Source organism: Leopardus geoffroyi, chromosome D1, assembly GCF_018350155.1.
Source record: "Leopardus geoffroyi isolate Oge1 chromosome D1, O.geoffroyi_Oge1_pat1.0, whole genome shotgun sequence".
NCBI lineage: Eukaryota > Metazoa > Chordata > Mammalia > Carnivora > Felidae > Leopardus > Leopardus geoffroyi.
The window spans coordinates 33621827-33639689 of NC_059329.1; the positions used below are offsets into that span (position 1 = coordinate 33621827).

Sequence of the window (17863 nt, forward strand, 5' to 3'; positions counted from 1 at the left end):
CATCCTTTCAGCTTCACTACCTAAAGAACTGTCTGTAACCTAGAGATGCAGAGTACATTCCTGAATCATTTTAGTTGAAAAATGATAAGGGCTATATGAGAGGGAGGTCTCCTGGTATACAGTCAGCCTTCATCATTCAAATCTGTCATATTAAGCTTTTTGTTTTTATCTTTACATGGTAACATCTCCAACCCATTCTTCTTTTTTTTCTTTTTCCTCTTTGTAAGGGGGTGTAGCAATGAGAAACACAGAAGATAGTTAATTATAGGCTTAATTAAAATTTTAATTAAAATTATAGGTTTAATTAAAATTAGGTTTTTCAACTTTGCTCTAAAGTTCCCTGATTTTTAATACTTTGTTGAACTTTATTGTCATAGGAATACATTGGTTAATATTGTACATCTTTAATAAGCCCCAACTCTCTATCAAAAAGTGATCATTCCATTACCCCACAGGTAAATTCCATTACCCTACAGGTAAATTTTGAAATCACTTCAATAATTTCATTGCATTGTGTGTTTACCTATCTGGCTGTTTGCTTCTATTTGGCCAGCTGTTCTATCAGTTTCCCAATTGACTTGTTTTTTGTTTGTTTGTTTGTTTGTTTGTTGTTTTCATCTCCAAGGGGTTTGTTTGAAAATTAGATATTGTTGAATATTCTCTTTCCAGGTCATTTTGCTAATATAACAAGTCTTTGCATCGATGAGGAATTATTCCAGTGTTAATCTTTCACAAACCAAAATTTATTTTACATTTTAAAAAATATTTCAGTTATCTTTTGCCTTTGATGCTTCCAGTTACAAGGAATATGAAAACTAAGTCAAATTTGCTGAAACAGGAAAGAAATTTATTGGGTCTCATAACAGGAAGCTAAATCAGATTTTTAAATAGATTTATCCATTGTTTCAAGTTTTAAATTTTTAAAAATATTTCAACATTTTAATATTTCAATCAACATTTCTTAAATTTTAAAAAAATGATTTATTTTAAATTTTTAAAAATATTTTATTTATTTTTGAGAGAGAGAGAGAGACAGAGTGTGAGCAGGGGAGCAGCAGAGAGAGAGGGAGACACAAAATCTGAAGCAAGATCCAGACTCTGAGCTATCAGCACAGAGCTGGACGTGGGGCTCAAACTTGTGAACTGTGAGATCTTGACTTGGGCTGAAGTCGGACGCTTAACTGACTGAGTCACGAAGGCGCATTTCAATCAACATTTCTTGTAAAAATGAGTGTATGTGTGTCTGCTGCAAAAAATAGGATGTATTCATGAAAAAAATTCCAAGGTACCTATAAAGATGGTAATGCCAAGCTTCAAAGAACTGTTTTGTGATTGCATCTGTAAGAAACTTCTGAAAACCCTTTCCTACCACATCATTCCCACATAGTTTTACCTCCTATTTCACTATGTCTCTCTGCTTTATATGACATGGAATATATTTAATATTAAGCGCTTATGATTATTGTGTTTTCAGTTACTACTCCTTACCCTGCCCAGTCTTCCCTATTTATCTGATTATTAAAAATGTAGTTACTAGAGCAGCTGGGTGGCTCAGCTGGTTAAGTGTTGGACTCTTGATTTGGGCTCAGATCATGATCTCATGGTTCATGATTTGAGTCCCACATAGGGCTCTGTGCTGACAGTGCAGAGCCTGCTTGGGATTCTTTCCCTCTCTCTCTCTGACTCTCCCCCCCACCCCAACCATCTCAAAATAAATAAATTAATTTAAAAAATGTAATTACTCACTTTGGGAAAGATAATTAGATATTCATTCATTCATTCATACATTTAAGAATTTGCTTAACAATATTGAAGAAATATCTACTGTATGCCATACCCTAGGGGTAAGGATTACTTTCTAGAGAGGAGAAGAAGAACAAATGAATGAGATAGTTTCAGATAATAATAAATGCAAAGAAGAAAATAAAGGGTGAAAATCAGGTGGAAGAGACATGAGAAACATTAGATGAGATACTGAAAAATAAATAAGAAGGAGCCAGCTAACCACATATATATTATGAGCAAGTTTTCTAGGCAAAGTGTATCAATGACAAAATTCCTAAGTGTTGATGAGTTCGGCACATTTGTGGAACAGAAAGGATTCTGGTGTGGCTGAATCAAAGTGAAGAAAGAATACAGAAGAGGGTGAAATGTTGGAAAGTGGGCGCCAGACAACAGAGGGTTTTGAGGGCAATGAGTTTGATAACACTCAAGTCAAAGGAAAGAAGCCATTGAAATCATAGACCAAGCCCTCAGTGGCTTTGGGGACAATCTAATCATTAAAAATATTAATGATCAATGTTAATGCTAAAATTGCAAAACCTTTGCAGTAACATTCTGGGAGCAAATGTAAGTAAATTGCAGTGATTCAGTAAATCACTTTTCCAATGTTGTTTTATTATATTGTTGCTCAGTTGAAGTTGCCAGGGTAGTTTCAATGACAGTGGTAGTCTCTAAAGATGTTTTGCCCACCAGTTTCTGGCAATCTTATTGAGGGTGTGATGATTCTTCTACTTATGTTGTAAGTAAAACAAAACACAACACAACAAAACGACACTATCCCTTCCCTACACCAGTCTTATAAAGTTGGAATTTCATGACATTTATCCTAGTAAGTATAACTTGTGAACATGTGGTTGTTATGGGAACTCTGACTCCTTTGCATTAGATGGAGCTGTGTGACTGGTTCAGACCAGTGAGTTATGAGCTAAAATGACTGTTGCCATTTTTGGCTGAAGCATATAATTACCAATGTGAGACTCTCCTCATCACTACGGTCAAGATGTTTAAAGAATTCTATGCTTATTTTCAGAAAAGTATAAACACTTCTTAGTCAATTATCACAAAATTCAGATGAAAGGTAAATTAGGCAACAATTGCAGGTAGTTCAGTAGGCATAAATATTTAATGTAGTTTTACATGAGTTGAAGTTGTGCACACTGTGTATATTCCAATAGAAAAATAATACTGTCCATCCACCGAAGGTGATCTTTCTGAAATGGAAAATAGACATTTGAGGATCTATTGTACAAATTGCAAGAACAAATAAAAATAATCAACTTGTTTACTACAAAACCTTAAGCAACCCATGCTATTCTGAAGTTAATTTATTAAGTTAATATTACATAAATCCTAAGAAAAAAATAAATTAAAGAAAACCTATAGGAAAAAATATATGTGGTGCTAAAATATGCAAGGTGCCATGTTTCTGCAAAGCTTTCTATAAATCCAATATTGAGTTTATTGTGTATGAGTCATTACAACTCTGCAATGCAAATTAAGATCAGGAAAATAACACGTGGACTTTTAAATTTTTTCACTATTCATTTATGAATAATTTATAGATACCTTTGTGGCTTATGTTCCCAATTATACCATGAAGTGAATTTAGAATTATTATTTCCAAAGACACACTAGGGAACATATTTATAAACCCATTCTCTTTAAGACGGGTGCATCTTTGACAGTACTATGACTAAACAGTAAGTTAAAAACTTTCCTTAATATGTTTTTTTTTCTTTCTGAAGTATCCATTTATGCTTACTGTCGTTTATTTAGATTTTCTTTCATGATTTTCCTTGATACCAACAACATGTTCTACAAGATATCTGTTAAGATAAGGGACATGTTTCACAGCCATGGAAATGAGCAAAAGTTGACAAACATGTATCTAGGGTCATTAATTTCATACTTTAACTGAGCAAATCAGTAGCCCATTAAGGACTTGGAAAAAAAAAAAAAGTATTACTCCTAAGTGCTTAAGTTACTGGCAATGGCTGACAAAAATGGAGAAAGAACTGTGTTAGGGTTATCTCGATGGTTGTTGTTTTATACTCTGAGGATTTTTTGCTATACAATTATAAGAAGACATATACCACTATGCAATGTAACATTAAGAGCTCGGCACAGACTGAAAGATGACTGCTGTCAAATGGTGACAGTGAATTTGGTATAATCCTGATGCCACCATCTACCTCATTTGGAGAAATGGAGACAGTGGGCTCTTGCAGAACACTTAAATAGAGCAGTCCTGAAGGTTGGATAGCTTGTAACAGATGTTCCATATAATGGATGAATTACAGGGAGAGTGTCTGTAATACACTCTATCTCATCCAGTGGGGTATGATTGATGCTGCTTATTAGCCTGACTTAACATTCTGTGAGCTGAGGTTGTGAGACAAATATATGAGCCTTGATTTACAGATACATACAGATCAGGTGATAAAATGTCTTTGAAACAGTGATTAGGTATTTCAAATGAAGTTTACTAATAACAGTTCTATTTCTTGAGTTGCCACAAAATAAATAATTATATGAACCAATAACCTCCTGAACAAAGCACATAATTCAAAGAGACTTGTTTTATGTTATAGTTTTCTGTGATTAATGAACACTTAAATTAGCCAAATCAGAATGCTGACAAATGAGAAAGCTAATGCTTTGGCATAGATGATTACCTTATGTGTTTTAAAAAATATTTGTGTCGTTTGAAATTTTGTACTTTTATCTAGGATATTTTAAAATCTAAGACATAATTTCCAGGGAACCTAAAATCATTTATACTATTTGGTTTCAATTTTTAAAAATTTAAGTATTTATTTTACAAGTGCAGTACTTCCAAATCCTTTAGTGCCCTTGGTGGCTTATAACAGCTTTCTAACCTTTATTGTAATTTTTGCATTGTTTCATTGTCAATTAAACTGAAGGTATGGCAAAGTCTTATATAAACATTCATAGAATGAATATATGTTTTAAAAGTATTGAATACTATGATTTAAATCAATTTTATAGTATGTATTTTGTGTGATATCAAGTTAGTAGCTATTAGATATGCAGATATTGATGATCGTTACTTATATAAAAAAAAGTACCTTAGAACTATCCATCATAGGCTCATCTACACACTTTTTCTAAAATGAAGTATAATTTGTGCATTTAACTTTTTAACTTCTTTTTTAAACTGTCTTATCATCTTGGTTTCTCTGTATCTGAAGCCCTTCAGCATTTATTTCACATTTGGGAAATTCCTTTGTACACTAAGATAGCTATTGCATTTTGCTCAAAGATGGAAGCCATCACAATGGAATCTTTAATACATGTAAATATGTGTTAATATGAACTCATATTTCACGCTTCAGGAAAGTGATACAAGCTGTCATTGCTTCAGTTTACTGAATATACTGAGATGGTCCTGATGGTGTTTCACAGTTTATCCTAATGACAATCAACCAGCAGAGAGCAAAATTATGACAAACCTATAAACATGCTGATTTGACCCTGAAGAAGGAGAAACAGTCAAAATGCTCCCAATCACCTTTAGCATGTATTATAAAATTTTAATTGAACAAAATGGGCAAAACAATCAGAATATTACTGGATATTTTAGTCAATGGATAATCAAATAGGATTAACTGTTGGAGAAATGTATATCATTTTTCTGCCCATATATACCATGAAGAACAATGATTCATTTCCTTAAAGATTAGAGAAATAAAAATTCTTTCTCTAGTTTAGAATATCAACAATAATATCTACCATTTACAGAGAATCATTCTACCATTTGAGATCTCATTTCAGTCTCCTATTAAATCTTCAGATTAGGTATTATATGCCTATTTTACAAATGAAGAATCCAAAAGAGGTAAAATGACTTGCTTATGGTTATCTAGCTAGTGTCAGAGTGAGATTGAGAGCTGGGGCTGGGTTATTTTTATAATGCTACACTGTATTGGCTGTGCAGACTAGTTACACAGCCATTTTAAACAATTTGAATCATTTTTAAATCAGGCTATTGAGATTCAACTAACATTTACTGAGCACCAGCTATAAACTAGGTCTAGTGCTAAGTGCTTGGTTGTCCAAAGATACTGCTTTTCCAAATGAAGCACAGACACAGAAGACCTTTCCTTGCTACTTTTTATATACCTTAAAGTTATGCAATTTTATTTTCTCATTGCCATAAATAACCTTGCAGCTGTCACTTTTATATCTCAGCTTCTGAATGCCTGCCCACTTTGAATCTTGTAGTGGTTATTTTCTATCTTAATGAACTGTTTCTATAAAGCCAGGAAGTATCTTTCCCCCTTTCCTCCTCAGTTTTTAGGTACCTCAGCAATGATCCAGAAGTTTCTGAATGTAAGACCTACTGATACTCAATCAACAACATAGAGTAGAGGCCCATGTGCTCATGACTGCCAATATTTATACATAAAGTGTCAAATTAGATTTTCCTAATACATACTAAAAAAATAAAGTTAGACACACTCTAGTTTAAAAAAATAAAAACAAGAGGGAGAGATATTTATATGAAATATTTTTTACCAAGAATGATTCACTGATTCTTTTCTTTTCTTTCTTGGCATTAACAGACATCATCTGCTGTTCAGTTTCTCCCCTACTCTTTCACCTCAGTTCCTCTAACTCATTAGAGAGCTAATTGCCTTTGTAATTCCTGTAAAATGTAAAACGGAGACATTACCTTTGCCAGGTGTTTGGGAGAACAAAATCTAATCTTCAGTAAAAGTCAGAAAAAGTTTCTTCCAATCAGTGCTGGTCCTCTCTCTGTTCAATATTCATGGATTTTTGTGTTGTTCAATGAAGAATCATTCAGAGACTTGGCTACATGTCATATGTTACACAAAATCAAGAAAATAATTAAGAATTGAGTATTTTGGAACATAGGTTGAAATAAAACAAGATTTCAGGATAGAGACTAAAGTGAACTTACCAATTTTCCATTGTTTTTGGAGGTGTGAGCAGTAATTGGACTGAATATTCCACAGATGTTTTGTTTGGAATTTAGATGCTTGGTTACCACATACAGGTTATGAAAGAAGGGCCATGTAGTATTTATATGCTGTGTGAAACTGTATTCTAGGCTTTATGGGAAAACAAATTACTACCCAATACTGAAAAGACATGCTAAAACAATCTATGTAACAGTCACAGAAAACAAATGCATTGAGGAAATTAAAAAGATCACATGTTACAAAGGATCGCTGGTTGGTTTAGGTTGTGTCTATAAAAACTATGAAAAAGGAGTAAGTAGATAATTTTTCCAAACAATTAAAACAAATGAACACAGGTATAAGTACTCCAGTATTTTGCCCAAGTAATAATATCGGTGAGTTTAAGACAACCTTTTGAACATTAAACACCATTTTTCATTTTGTGTTGTTTTGTTTTCATGACTTTTGACATAATTTACCCGTAAGTAGGTAAGAAATAATGAATATCGAAGGTTTGAAAGATCAGCAGTAACAATTGAAATGAAAGTCAGGTGCTTTTTAAAGCAGATGGAAGTTTTATCTTTCCTTCACAATTGTGGCGATCATAAGAAAGTTTAAAATGAGAGAATGAGAAGAGATCATGCAAACAGAGGTCTGTTTCTTTATTATTGCTTAGTAATCCTGGTGACGTTTTGTCCAGAAGTGATTCTTTTCTACCAAAACCTAGAGTGTCTGGGTAGGAAGTCCCACAAGATGTCCTCAGAAAATAGTCATTAGAATTTGATATCTTATATGATTGGCAAGGCATGGGGGTCAGAGAAATTTCAGATTTGTCTGGTGGTCACTTAGACGAAAATACAAGACAGAAAGTGGTGATGAATAATGTTGAGCTTCCTGGTCATGTGGTCCAAGATTAGAAATTTAAGAAGATTACAGAGTGTGAGACCTATTCTTAAAGGCAGATGTGAGTGAAAAACTGCTTATTTTCAAGATAAACTACACTATCTTCTATCTCTTTCTTGGCTTAACAAATGTCTTTCATCCAGCTCATGTATACAATGTTCTGACTCCAACACAGATTGTCATTCCATTCCCTTCTTATAGGACTCTTTTTTTTCCCCTCTCCTTCTTTATTCCTTCCTTTTCTCTTTCTTTTTCTCTTTCTTCCTCCCTGCTCTCCCCTTTCTTTCTCTTTCTTTCTTCATTCCTTCCACAAATATTTATTACTATTTGTCGGGAACTATAATGTGTCGGGAACTAAGTAGGTCCAGGGGATACCATAATGAATAAAACGAAAATGATCTGGCAAGTGATGATGGAGGGCAGTATAGTAATTTATTTATTTTTTTTCAACGTTTATTTATTTTTGGGACAGAGAGAGACAGAGCATGAACGGGGGAGGGGCAGAGAGAGAGGGAGACACAGAATCGGAAACAGGCTCCAGGCTCTGAGCCATCAGCCCAGAGCCTGACGCGGGGCTCGAAATCACAGACCGCGAGATCGTGACCTGGCTGAAGTCGGACGCTCAACCGACTGCGCCACCCAGGCGCCCCAGCAGTATAGTAATTTAAATTGCTTACTTTGAAATTAGTCTGCCTATTCACTATTCCACAAATCCTAAATCTCCTTGAGCCTTAGTTTCCTTATCTGCAAGTTGGAACTAAAAATAGTATTCCTCTCATTGTTTTTATATGATACGCTCAATAGATAAAGTGAAATAATTCATATGGGCCTTTAGCACAGTGCCTGGCATATAGGAACTAAATAAATTTTAGTTGTTTTATTATTAATGGAGCTTATGATCAGAGAGTAAAATGTGCTGCTCATACATCTGTATTTATTTGCAAGATAAGCTACACTATCTTCTGTCTCTTTCTTGGATTAACAAATGTCCTTCATCCAGCTCATGTATAAAATGTTACATTGTAAAAAGATACCTTCCTTATATTACATTGTAAAAAGATATCTTCCTCTATGTCATGGACACAAGCTGTTCATGGCTACCAGGTTCTTAGCATAGCACTTGCCACATATTATATGCTTTCTAAATGTCTGATGAATCAGTGTTGCATGAGTGAATGAAAGGTGAGCAAGGTTAAAGTTAAGCAACCTGCCCAAAGTTACATGACCAGTGAAAGCTTGTGAGGATGTGAAATGGTCTGTCTGACTTCAAAGTCCATGCTTTCCTTTTATGTATTATTGCTCACCTCTCTGCTCCTACTGTAATTTGGTTATTACACCTATCATGCCACAGGATTTGCACTTGCCAAGGTTATCATTACCTTCAAATTGCTCAATCTAATGGTAAATATTGGTTCTTATCTTACTTGCATTTGACACCGTTGCCTATTTTGTCCTTCCTGAAATTCTCTTTTCTCTTTATCCCTAGGACTTGATTTCCTTGGGATTTTTCCCAGTAGCTTGTTTTCTCCAGCAGCCACTTCTCAGTCTTTGTAGATTCTTCCTCCTCTTCAACATTAGTGTTTCCTGAGTTTCTATCTTGAGCCTTTATCTTTTCATTCTTTACATACTATCTCTGTACTTTCATTTCCATCTGATTGTGCTTAAATCTACATATTAACTTCAATGTTTCTCTCCTAGCTCCATCGCCACAAATCTATTTGCTTACAGAATATTTCTCTCTGGAGAGCCTTATCTTAAATGCTGTCCCTTTACTCCCAATACACTTCTCTCCTTACCTTCCAGACTACATGAAAAGCATGATCATTCATTAGGGAGGTTACATAATTTATCATCAAAACCAGGAAAATTTTGAAAGTGAAGGGGCTTCAATAATAACTACTCTGTCACTCCTAGTTTAATTCGGAACTGTCTTAGTCTTGCCAGAATGTATGGTCTCCCTGCCATTGACCGCTAAATTAAGCCTCACAACTGGCATTAATTTTTGACTCTTCCTTCTCATTTTTCACAGACAGTGAGCCACCAAGTTCTATTGATTCTGTGTCCTTCTATTTTTTTTAATATGTACACTCTTTTAAATCTCCATTGTTATTGCCTTTTTTCAGACCTTTTTTTATCTCTTGTGAAGATTATTGCTATAGCTTCCTACTTGGTCTATTAGCAGCCACTGGTCTACTCTCCTCGAAAACACCCTCTGCAGTTTTCAGAATTATCTTCTTACAGTCTATATATACTCACATCCCTTTCCTGATTTGGTCTTTTGATGGATATCCATAACTTTAAGCATAAAGGTTAAGCTCTCTCTCATGGCATTAGAAGGCACTTATACCCAATCCCATCTCATCACTTCTCCCTCTTGCATACTAGAATTGTTGTGGCATACAGTAGGTACTCACTAAATAATGAATAAAATAAGAACTTAACACATAGTCCACACACCAAGAACTTACCTCAACAAGTTTACACAAATGTGAAGTGATAGTAAATGCCATTTTTATATCAAGATGGATATGTAAGAAAAATAGCTTAAGTCTGTGGGACAAAATACATAGTGAAATCTGATCACCTTATAGTTTGTGAGTCAAAAATATATAAGATATAAAATCCAGCTGATTAGAATTTTTCTCAAAATGGAGGAGTGAAGTTGGAGTACTGTTTCAAAATAGCAAAATGTTCCTATCAAGAAACCTGTGAAAGTCAAAGTCATTTGACTAAAATATCAGTGTCAAAGAAAATGTGCCTTCTAGCAGTTCTCAATGTTTGTTGAGTGAACAAAACACAAACTTAGCCTCCATCAATTGGTTGTCTGTACACGATAACAATTTTTTGTTTGTTTTTAGTTTGCAGGCACACACACACACACACACACACACACGCACACACATTGCTTTAATCATTTCCATCAGTCAAGTCAATTATCGACCATCACTTCAATGAACCAAACTAAATGTGCTGCAAAGAATCCAACACATGATTGACCAACAAATGTTGATGTCAAACTACTTACTGTAGATAAAGTCTAAGCTAGGGAAGCAAGCCATTGGTATAAATTATTTACATAATCTTATCCAGTACTATTGATAGCAGTGATCTAAAATTTCCACAATGGTGTAGGATGTTTCAATAAGACACTGAATGAATGAGATTAGAGTTTCTTCAAGAGGGAGGATATTTATCTACCCATTTTAAAGATTATTAATGTTTAAAAAATGTAATTATATTAACTGAATAACCTCCATTCTGCTCTAAAACATAAATTATTTGCAAATTTATTTGCCATTACTATTAATTAAAATTAAAATTACACTGAAAACATTTGTCATTGTCCTGTGATCCCCAAATGTTGGCCAACCCAACTTTGTTTTTATGACTACTTGGTCTTTTTCTTTGCACTAGATTTGTTATTTATTTATTTATTTATTTATTTAGTATTTATTTATTTACTAGAGACTCTTTTGAGTCCAAAACATTGCTTCACCATATGAAAGCTTGTGCAATCTGAAAGTATAAGTTTAGTGTATAATGATGGGAAAGAAAAACTATGCAATCTCTATTTTCCAAAAGAAACTTGTGTTAAATAATTGTACATTTTAAAGTTTGAAACTTTCAGAAGTGGCCAGATGCTAAAGATAAGCACTTATATCAGTTTGGAATCTATATGGTTCACAAGGGTAGTTCTATAAGAAATGTAAAGATAGAGCCCATTAACACATTAATACTGCTTTATTCTCAGATCAGATTCTCAAATTAGAAATATGTTCAAGGTTTTCACTTAGTTTCTCTTTCACAAGTGTTTCTCTTGAACTCTTTCACAAGAGTTCAAGTTTCTCTTGAACTCTTTCACAAGTGTTTCTCTTGAACACTTATGTTCAAGAGAATTCACTGAATTTCTCTTTGTATTGGGAAAGTTATAGTACTTGTATCCTTCCAAGGGCAAAAGACAGAAAATTCTCCAACTTTTCTCTCTAGTTAGTGAGAATCACTGAAAATTATAGTTTGGAGAAAATTTGTAGAGTATTTAATCAAAGGTTCCAAACTGGTTTCCATCAGGTAGTAATTGACATCTTTAGGTTTAATCTTCTGCTATTTGAAAATGAAACAAAAGAAAACAAAATTGGTAACACTTCACAAGCAGCTAAAATGTAATGTCTCCGTTATTGGTTACATTTAAATCAACTAGTTTGGTAATACCAGCTACTGCATGATGATAAGAGTTTTTGGTGGGAAATAAAATAGAAATATGAATTAATGTTTAACACAATAAACAAAATCTTTCAAAATGGGGTAGAATAATTAAAAAGATATTTCATGCAAAAAGCTGATAAAACCTCTGAAAAGGCTCTAATAGGCTAATTTTACAGACAAAAATACTAAGATTTAGACAATTTTGTTGTAATTGTAAAAAAATAAGATATTTTAATATCCTTTGCTAAACTCCTTTCCTTCATAAATAGTAATACATAATTTAATAACTATAGAAGGTTGGCTTCATGGCTGTGTAACCTGAACAATCACTCAGGTCCTTACTTTAGAAGGTCTCCATATGTGGATTAATGCTCTGCTGTCATAGTCTTGAAATTTTTACAAAGTTTTGACCCAAGGGCTCTGCATTTTTAGTTTGCACTGGGTTGCAGAGATTATGTATATGCCTACACTGTCACTTAGTATTTCATAATTTCCCCTAAAAGACTGAAAGTTATCCGGAGAGCTTTACTTTTTTAGTGTTTCACATGCATTTCTAAAGATGCCTCTCACACTAGCAGACTAGTGGCCATAGAGCCACACAAAGGGGTGAGACCTTGGTGTCTTCATCTTTCCATTCCAAATGCCTAGCTCAGTGTTTGATACAGAGAAGGTGCTGAATGAATGGATGAGGTAAATGAATAGCAAATTATCAACAGATACCTGTTGATTTATTTAATAGACAAAACAGTCAAACTTTTAATAGTTTTAGATTCTTAGTGACTAGGTGATTGGGAGAGGTTAAAGGTAACATATTCAAGGAAAAATCTTTCTTGAAAAGAATAAATGAAATTGAATTGATGGAAAGTGTAAAGGAAATAAGATTGAAAGACAGGTTTATCCCCAAGTTGAACAAGTGATAGGTGGGAGGAAGGGTGAGTGGTTATAAACAGTGGGATATCTTTAAACAAATTACATCCTCAGGTGGACTGTTTCTTCTCAGATTCAATTTAATACACATGAGATTCATCCTGTAAATTGTAACCCAGGAAATGAAAATTGTGTCCATGTTTGGAGAAAGGAGTGCATATGGGTTATGCATTCAGGAAGAACCAAAAGATTATTGATTCTTCTTTGACTGTCCCAAGAGTTCTTGACCTGCTGTTTTGTATTAATAAACAGAGTATTATGAGTATAAAATTTGCATGAAGAAGTGAATTTTTAAACTCTTTTTTCTGCCTCTGGGCAGAATAAACAGAACTCAATGCTCTGGTCCCCAGTCACTGCAGCTTAGTTAAACACATTTTATTCTTTGAACCATGATAGTTTCCTACAATTATATTGGCTTTGGGAAACATATTTCTAACATTCATTTTTGTAAAATAAGGTAACAAAAAGCTAACACTCCTTTTTCTGGAATCTTTCATATTGTGTTCAATCATCTCTCATATTTGTGGAGAGTATTGGTTCCTTACAAATTGTGTATCTCATTTAGTGTTTTCTCCGAATGATCAATTTCCTTTACCCTGGATCATAGTACAGTTCTATCTATCTGTAAAGAGGTTCCCTATAGCATTGTCTAGCCTTACTTTCTGTTTTGTTGCTATATCACACTTGAATAAGTGACTTAAATTGTGCATAGATGTCCAGGTGTGGCTTTAACATCCTTTTGTATTTCAGCAAAATAATTTATTTTAACATATTCATTACTTCTATTATCGTTCTGCAAATTATTCATGGTGGTGCTATAATGCTGGTTCACTGAATATTAAGTATGTGAGAACAAGTGATTTTATGCTTCAGAAGATTATTTATGGGAAAATTCAATTTTTGGAGGATGATAAAATAGTGGAAAGAAGAGAATAATAGAATGACATTCACAAACAAAATGAAGCAACAGTGGAAACAAGCATTTGGGGGAAATGTAGCTTTAAAGTAGAGAATGGGAAGAGAAGCAGGAGGCGTTACTAGTCAGGAACACTCAGATTCTAAACAGGCAATATGAAGTTTTAGGGCTACACCCCTGAGCTCCAATTTGATATGCTTATGGGGCCAGAAGAAGAATTTCAGGATTTGGTAACATGCACAAAAGAATTTCATAGACTATCTCTGATGGGACAGGAGATGATAAAAAAGTAGCTTCCATCAGTCTTGGGAAACATAGATTTTTAGTCCCCTGAATCTTCACTGAAATAGAATTACAGGGTTATGGAACTATATCCCTTGCCACCCAAGAATGTTCTTTGTGCTCAACAATGAACAAAGTGAACTGCTGAGACAATCCAATGATGGTATTCTATAGGAAGATGTATGATGGAATTGTCTTTACTGTTCCCATTTTTATGTGACACATACTTGAATAAGTGTACTTTAAGGATTCTACTGCTGGAATTATAGCCATCATTAGAAAAACTCCATTTAGAATGCTCAATTTTGGCCCTGTGGCCTGTACTATTAGAATTCTCTAAGTTTATAAACCAATGAATGGGAATAGGAGAAAGAATAGCAAGGTAAAACTATTTTAAGTTTTATTTCACTAGCCAACATGAAAACAGCAATAGTCAAACATCCAAGCTGCTTCAATTACCAGGAACTGTTAACAAAAATAGTAAAAATAAAAAAAAGAAGAACAAAAATCCCATTAAGTTTTTAAATCCATGACCAACCAGGCAGAAAAGGCAAGCTATTTTTAGTAATTTTAGAAAAGTAATGCAAATATATAATAGAAAATTGGTGACTTGATCAAACTGACTTTAAATGAAAACTTGAGCTGAATGTTACGTGAATATTCAGACAATAGAAACCTATCTGAAATTTCTTTTGGACATAATTCCAAAATTTATGCATTTTATCTTCTCCTAGGCATAAAGCCAAAGGCTAAAAGAGCAGAACACAAAAAAGCTGAACCTGAGTTATGTTCTAAACCCTGTTGAGTTTAATTTTACTTACAAAGCAGAATGTTGGTTTGCCACTTAAATTTGCCCCTCACAATCCTGTAAAAATACCTAGTTTCTTGTTATCAGCCTCCAAATTGTGTTATTCATTTGGAAAGCTCCAGTTTTAAGAGCATCATTCTAAATTACTAGGCCAGTGCTACCCAATAAATATACATAATCTAAAACAGACCACAGCAAGAGAAGAAAGTGATTTTCCATAAATTTGACCGCAGTATGGTGTTTGCAATTCCATGAGCCTTATAACTTCAAAATGCACAAAGGAAAACATTTAGCTAAATGGAATATCATGAGAGGATGAGCACTTTAAAAGGTTGATGTTTTATAAAAGGGTAATACAGATACACATTCTTCAGATAAATTTGGAGAAAAGTTCAAATAGCCTTTTGAACAGAAACACACCGCAAAATGAACAAACTCACTCAGATACCCACTTATTTCAAAAACAACATTTTACTTGGACCAATGATGGATGCACTACCAAAAATCAATAAACCTGTAATAATTTATACAACTAAAATAAAGATATGTTGAAGCTTACTATATGCCTTATGTTTCCTAGTCAAGATTTTTATAATATTAATGAATTCTTAAAAATTATGAATGGAAAACAGTCCAAGTGGATAAAAGGCAAGTTGATCTAAAATATGTTTTTGCTATGGATTGTGAATTTTTACTTTCAGAGATCATGCAAAGTGTCTTAGCATGCAATACTCTCATCACTCAAAATGTAATTGTTTAAAATCAAAAAAGGAGAGGCACTAGGTGCGATTCTGGCAAAGTTCTATATCTTATCTTGAATTTAGTTTACGGTGAATTCACATTTGTTTTATTGAGTTATACACCAGTACACAAATAATTTGTGGAATTTTCTGTAGGTATATTGTATTGCAAGCTAAAAGAAAAGAAAGAAAAAAAGAAGAGGATGGAAGGAAGGGAAGGAGGCAGGGAGGGAAGAGAAAGAAGAAAGAAAAAGAAAGAAAGAAAGAAAGAAAGAAAGAAAGAAAGAAAGAAAGAAAGAAAGAAAAAAGAAAGAAAGAAGAAAAGGGAATATGCATGCTAGGAGCTGTATTTCCCATACTGGAGAATAATGCACTAAAGGAAATTGGTGCTGTAGTCATTTATTTAATTCAATTCAAATAAGATGTAACATTATAGGGCTGCAGAATTTGGTAGCCTGGTTCATAGGTGGAAACCACTTAACTGTCATTTCTGCACATTCTGTTTGACATTTTCAGACTTAAAAAACCCTGTCGTTGAAAACTTACAAATGCCACCATATTAGGCATGCACTTTTCCTGTTTTTGGGAAGCAGAATTTAGAAGTTAGTGGAGGAAAAAAAGTGCCTAGGTCTTCCACTAACTTTGCATTTGAAAACCACATCTATACACACACAAATTTTATCCCTGTAGTCCCAATATCTGTGGCTCAATTGTTTAAAATTTCTATTTTACATTGTTTGTGACACAGTAAGTGACCATTTATTACTAAAGGTGTTTTAGACCCTGAAGTTGAATCTACAGGTTTTGTCTGTTACTAAGAAGCAGTTTTCCATGTAATCTTTTCAAAGGCAAAAGGTTAAACAAAAATAACATATATTGTAAAATTGAAAGTAAAATGCACAGTACTGATGTGCTCAAAGTCCATGCATTTAAATTCCTTTGTATGATAATTTATGGTGATCATGTCTTCAGACTGCACTATTAGCATACTCACCCCTAACAAGAAGTTCTGCCTCATCTGACACACTGTCTGCTGTGGTCTGTACCCTGCAGCCATATCTCCCAGCATGCATCAGAAGGATGTTCCTGATCATTAAATCTGCAGAGGATGCTTGCTGAAAGAGGGATGAAGTGCCAGTTTAAAATGTTGCAAATCTGCCTAGTTCAAGGTGGTTTAAGGAGAACTTTGCACATTCAGTCAAAGGGCCCATTTTTGTCCTTACAATTTATATGACAACAATACAGAAACCAAACATACCCTATTTTAAGGAACACATGGAAGTTGTTTTCAACAATTTCTAATATAGAGTTTGAACACTTATATTGCATATAATGTTTTAGCAGCTACAATACTTAAGGAATATTTAAATATGCACAAACATTAATATATTTAAAAGGAGGGGAGCCTGAGTGGCTCAGTCGGTTAAGCGTCCGACTTCAGCTCAGGTCATGATCTCGCGGTCCGTGAGTTCAAGCCTCAGGTCGGGCTCTGTGCTGACTGCTCAGAGCCTGGAGCCTGTTTCACATTCTGTGTCTCCCTCTCTCTCTGACCCTCCCCGTTCATGTTCTGTCTCTCTTGTCTCAAAAATAAATAAACGTTAAAAAAAATTAAAAAAAAATATATTTAAAAGGATAGGAAAAATAATCAGTGAGCCAAAATTATTGCTTTGATATTTAGAGACAGGTCTATATTGTGGCAAGACATTAGTTTTGAAAGGAATAGAAACTTGTGAAAATTAATTATGAGAAGATAGCAGTCAAAAGATTATGCTGTGTGGCTTTATTGAATGGCTGCTTTTGTGAGTACACTGTAGGCAACAGAAAGAGAGGGTTTAGGTTACAGTTTGCTGATCCCAAAGCCATGCATCTTTACATAACAAAGATTTATTCCTCCCATAACCACCACCATCAGGGAGTAGGGTCAGCCTGAATCTCTGTTAATCAACGTAGTTACAAAACACAAAGGATGTTCAAAACACTTGATTCTTGTTGGGAGCAAGATGATTAGAACATAGTTGAAGAATAACTGCAGTTAAGGAGATCAATAAGTTCCAGGGAGAATATCTTTTAGATGTATCAGTTCATGGGAACTATGATGACCCTACACATTAGAACGACAGGTACAAACCTTTCATTACTTAATCTTGGCTTTCATTCACTCTATCAGGAAAGATAGATTTCTTTTTTGTGTGAACATGCAAAGATATGGAATTCACAACTCATAAGTATTTTTTTTTTTTTTTTTGGATAACAACATAGCAAAACTCCAATACCCTCTTCAGTTTTCATGTTGCAATAAAAAACAATTGACTGGAATGAGAGTAGAAGCACATAGCTTGAAATGACATTTTTTTTA

The 17863-nt window shown here is 34.0% G+C and overlaps 1 protein-coding gene across 2 annotated transcripts in view; it reads right to left on the minus strand.

The window, feature by feature from the left end:
• CNTN5 (contactin 5) overlaps positions 1 to 17863 on the minus strand; it is a 1378474-nt gene that overhangs the window by 103732 nt on the left and 1256879 nt on the right. For both annotated transcript variants that reach the window (XM_045483542.1, XM_045483543.1), the window contains one exon: positions 16502 to 16622. In XM_045483542.1, coding sequence (XP_045339498.1) covers positions 16502 to 16622 — 121 coding nt within the window. The remainder of the gene's footprint in view (positions 1 to 16501; positions 16623 to 17863) is intronic.